The sequence below is a fragment of the Berghia stephanieae genome, chromosome 12, assembly GCF_034508935.2.
Source record: "Berghia stephanieae isolate SIO BIC M18660-M18661 chromosome 12, UCSD_Bste_1.3, whole genome shotgun sequence".
Classification (NCBI taxonomy): Eukaryota; Metazoa; Mollusca; class Gastropoda; order Nudibranchia; family Aeolidiidae; genus Berghia; species Berghia stephanieae.
The window spans coordinates 27,637,788-27,642,787 of NC_088371.1; the positions used below are offsets into that span (position 1 = coordinate 27,637,788).

Here is a 5,000-nt window from a genome sequence, read left to right on the forward strand (position 1 = left end):
GTATCTGTTATGGAAAATTGCATTGCTAACATAAAGGATTGGATGAAACTAAACAAACTGAAATTTAATGATGACAAGACGGAAATGATAATTTTTGGAAATAGGTATCAACTCTAAAATATATCTACTAATGAGATACTAGTGGGTGAAAATGCTATTAAACCTAGTTCTTGTACGTGAGAAATCTTGGGGTGTATTTAGATCAAGGGTTATCCATGGAAGATCATGTTTAAAAAAATATGCCAATGTTGTAACTATCACATTAGAAACATTGGAAGAATCAGACATTATATTGATGAAGATATTACAAAGATGCTTGTTAATTCGTTTATTACTAGCAGATTAGATTATTATAATGCCCTTCTCATTGGTTGTCAACTACAAAAAAAATCAAAATAAAGCGGCTAGACTTATAAAATTAACGAAAAAAAAAGAGATCATATAACACCAGTTCTCCAGGAATTGCACTGGCTTCCTGTGAAGTATAGGATAGAATTTAAGATATTGTGCTATGTTTTTAGATGTCTGGATGGATTGGCACCTGAATATTTACAGGAACTGATTAAAAAGTATGAACCCACTCGAAATTTAAGATCATCTCAGTCCCAACTTCTAAAAGTTAACACCTCAAAATCCACTTTCGGTGAAAAAGCCTTTTCATTCATAGCTCCACGCCTATGGAACGCACTTAGTCCTCGGACAAAGTCCTGTGAAAATTTATCATCTTTCAGGAAATGTTTGAAGACTGAGTTGTTCCGTGAGGCTTAGTTTTCATGAAATAGATGTTGCTTGGATTTTGTTTTTGTATGCATGCTTATTATGTATCATGTAGTGTCGTGATTTTTAATTTTGTTGTTTTTAAACATCTTTTTTTATTATGTAAAGCGCCGCAGAGCACGATAAACGTGGATGTTTAGGCGCTATATAAATTCATTATTTATTATTTATTATCCCTAATGCAGAACATAATGTCACAGAATCCTCCCTCTTCACCTCCTCAAGCAACCCTTAAATGTTTTAGCCTGATCGTTGTTCCTTTTTTATAAATCTTAAAATCTGTTTTTCTTATGGTAATCGCCCATATTTCTCACCTCAATGGTTTGCTATCATGACCTATGTCCTATAATGGTGCCTGCCACCATGTTAACTTCCACAATAGAATAGTATAATAATCAAAATATGTGAGTGTCTGTTCGCAGAAACATTCTTTTCTCGAAAATATTGCATGTTCTCCAATTGTATAATTAAATAAATCTAAAATAGATAAATGAACCCACTCAAGGATGGCGTGATTTGCTGCAGTTTGAACCATGCCCGACGTGTACCACATTTATTTACAATGTTGGTAACCCAAAGTGTTATAATAGAAATATTCTCAAACCAATGTGTATATTATATTTACAAGTCTGATAATCCTAACTGTTTTGGGCTCACTATTGTAATGGAAACACATTCAAACTAGGCGCAATACATTACAGCAATGTTGAATCAAGCCCATAATTGTGTTTGATTATCAGACCTGCTAATATGTGCACGTTGATTAAAAATAATCTGAAGCAGACCTGAGATACGAATGGCCTATTTGTGTGTACTATCATTTTTTGTTACTAGGATTGACTTTATTAGAACAATAGCTTTAGTCTCGTTTTTAGCTCACCAGATTTTGTGAGAAAATTTCATCAAAATTAGCTGTTATGAAGAAAAAAAATATAACAGCCTCGAATTGAAAAAAAAAATAAAATTGCCAAACACAGAGCGTTTCGAGATCAAAACCCCTTTTCAGCCAACCACAACAAAATAATAAAAACATTAATACATGACTTAAATTCCAGACTGACGGTACAAAAGTTTCTGTCACGTCTTCTTGGTTATGATTCTATTCTGTTGTTGCTACTAGTAGTTTACTATTCGAAACCTGTCCACAAGACGCCCCCCCCCCCTTTCCCAATCCTAATTACAGTCTTACAAACTCCAAGTCCCAAATTCCCACGGAGAATGAATTTGACTTACCGATCCAGATGAACCTTGCATTGAGGCAATCGACTCTTTGTTGGTCCTCACCTTAAAATATGTTTGAAACAAAATTAAATTACAAAAAATATTATAGACCAACAATGAAATGCTTAAAACGGAACATTTTGGGCTAGAAGCTCTTCTTCAGCCAACAACATAAGCAATCTTTGAGTTTCATCTTTTATTTTTAATGGAACCGACCTTAGAAAAAGTGGAACACTAAATTGTATGTTTTAAAACCTCCTTTGTAAATTTCAGCCTCCATGTCAAGATTGCGGCTTTGTGGTCTAGTGGTATGACACTCGCTTTCGAATCGGAAGGTCCCGGGTTCAAGCCTCGCTCGGGGCATAGTTGAGTCCTTGGAGAAGGCTCTTTACTCACATTCTCTCATCGTACTCAGGTGTAAAAAGAGTACCTGGTCGTTTACAGCGTTGTCTCTGTCCAAAAAAAAATTGTAACCCCGCCTAACATGCGCCATGTCCCGTCCTAAATGTTAAATGTTATTGTTGGCCAAGGACCCCTTGTAAAGCGCTTTGAGCAACATTTAGTGGATATTGCGCTATATTATAAAAGCTCAATATTTTATGTTTTTTAAAAAGATTCTTAATGAAATCTATATGGAAAGCCAAAAATAACAAATAAAGATAAATTAGAAATAATAATAATAAAAACAAACAAACACAATGATATCAAGCTACCAAGAGAATGGATTGTAACATAGCAACTGTTTTAAAATCTATTTTAAAAAGAAAAAAATACTTAATTATGGGCGTTTGTGTCTTTCTTCTTCAGCAACAAGAAATTTCACTTACGGGCTACATTTCAACTTCCTTAAAAAAAAAGACAACTTACGCCCTCTACGTGGACAGCATGAGATTCCGTCGCCTAGGCGTTCCATGAATAAATACATGATCATAATCCTTCAAACAATCATCTGATGTCAACAGAAATCATTCATGTTGTCCAAAATAAGAAAATTGGGAGTTAATAATCTTGCCCAAAGGAAAAAAAAAAAAAAGAAAGTTTCTGAAGCGGGGCTCAAACCTGGGACCTTCTGGGTCATAGTGGAATGCCTTAACCACTCGGCCACCTCGTTTGTATCAAAGTTAAAAAAAAAATTGAAGTGATCATGATCTGTTGGCCTGTATTGAATAAGGCTATGACTATGATACAAACCTGAGTGGCGACAGTCTTGAGATCTATGTCATCTATAAATATCTTGCCCCCTGACCCGGATTTGAATGTGATGTTGTGATTAATACCGCCCTGGAAGACCAAGTGTCCATTCTGTGTCAGGATTCGAGGTCTGTCGGGAAAGAGGTGGGCAATGATTGGAGTAATAGATAAGACAAAGATGCACATGAAACATTGTTGTTTTCTCTATTGAACGTTGCGTTCTGGCTCCTAAAAGCGTGGCCATTATAAACAAGGAATAAAGCAATTTATTTCTTTGACACAACTGAGGCACCGGGACTATCTTGACTAAGAAAGGTGTTTATCCTCCTTAAAGCGGGATAAAGTACTTTGCGATAGACATGCGTCGTGTCAAAAGGATAGCATGAAATGTCCAGGTGCCTTATTTAAATGTAGTTGTAGTACTAATAGTTGTAGAAGTAGTAGTAGTACTACTACTACTACTACTGCTGCTACTACTACTACTACTACTACTACTACTACTACTAGTAGTAGTAGTAGTAGTAGTAGTAGTAGTAGTAGTAGTAGTAGTAGTAGTAGTAGACTACTACTACTACTACTACTAGTAGTAGTAGTAGTAGTAGTAGTAGTAGTAGTAGTAGTAGTAGTAGTAGTAGTAGTAGACTACTACTACTACTAGTAGTAGTAGTAGTAGTAGTAGTAGTAGTAGTAGTAGTAGTAGCAGCAGCAGTAGTAGTAGTAGTAGTAGTAGTAGTAGTAGTAGTAGTAGTAGTAGTAGTAGTAGTAGTAGTAGTAGTAGTAGCAGTAGTTGTTTGTTTTGTTTCTAAGAGTTTTACGGCGCTTGCGACACATTTTGGCCATTTCAGCGCCTGCAAAAAGAAGGAAATAAATGGGATAGAAAAAAAAATCTAGATTTAGAAGTAAAGGTACCCAAGAAAAATAAAGATAAAGGGGAATTGATTTGAAACGAGAACAGAAGTAGATTCCAAGAGCACATTATCAGTGAACTTAGTTTGAGATCACCTATAAGTCTCATCCAGACATCAGCACAAGATCCCAATAAGAGGAATACATTCAAATGCTTACAGAAAATATCCAAAGCGGAAAACATAACAAAACAATACATAACAGAGAAATGATTTACAAGGTAAAAAATCATCTCCCAAAACTAATACAAAACATTTGACTATTTCCCTCTCAGCTAAGGACTCCAGCAAGGGTCATGACAAACCAAGCAATCCCATTCCAAGACAAAAACAGGAAGCAACTTGGAAAACACGTATAAGGGGACAGAAGACACGTAAAGTGACCTCCTAGTAGTAGTAGTAGTAGTAGTAGTAGTAGTAGTAGTAGTAGTAGTAGTAGTAGTAGTAGTAGTAGTAGTAGTAGTAGTAGTAGTAGTAGTAGTAGTAGTAGTAGTAGTATTGGTAAAATATACAAATTAATAAAATTCCCTTTATTCATTACATAGGGGAACTTTGTCTTTAGGGTCTATTCCAAGGGAAGACTGGAATAACCCAGCGTCAGCCGCAGAGCAGCGCCGCAAGTTGAGCTAGGGCGAAGTGACTTGCTCAAGGCCACACAACGCAACGGCGGATGATCGAACTCGGAAACTTTACGAAGCAAAGACCGAATCGCTGAGCCACGCTGTTCCCAGTAGTGTAGTAGTAGTAGTAGTAGTAGTAGTAGTAGTAGTAGTAGTAGTAGTAGTAGTAGTAGTAGTAGTAGTAGTAGTAAAAGAAGTATTATTATTATTATTATTATTATTATTATTATTATTATTATTATTATTATTATTAGTCGTCGTCGTCGTCGTCGTCGTCGTAGTAGTA

General features: G+C 35.7%; 1 protein-coding gene across 1 annotated transcript in view; it reads right to left on the reverse strand.

Moving 5' to 3' along the window:
- LOC144957608 (uncharacterized) overlaps window positions 1–5,000 on the reverse strand; it is an 18,484-nt gene that overhangs the window by 9,066 nt on the left and 4,418 nt on the right. The window contains exons 2-3 of the mRNA XM_078888952.1: window positions 3,190–3,319; window positions 2,011–2,061 (exon numbers count right to left, since the gene is read on the reverse strand). Of these exons, the coding sequence (XP_078745078.1) occupies window positions 2,011–2,061; window positions 3,190–3,319 (181 nt within the window). The remainder of the gene's footprint in view (window positions 1–2,010; window positions 2,062–3,189; window positions 3,320–5,000) is intronic.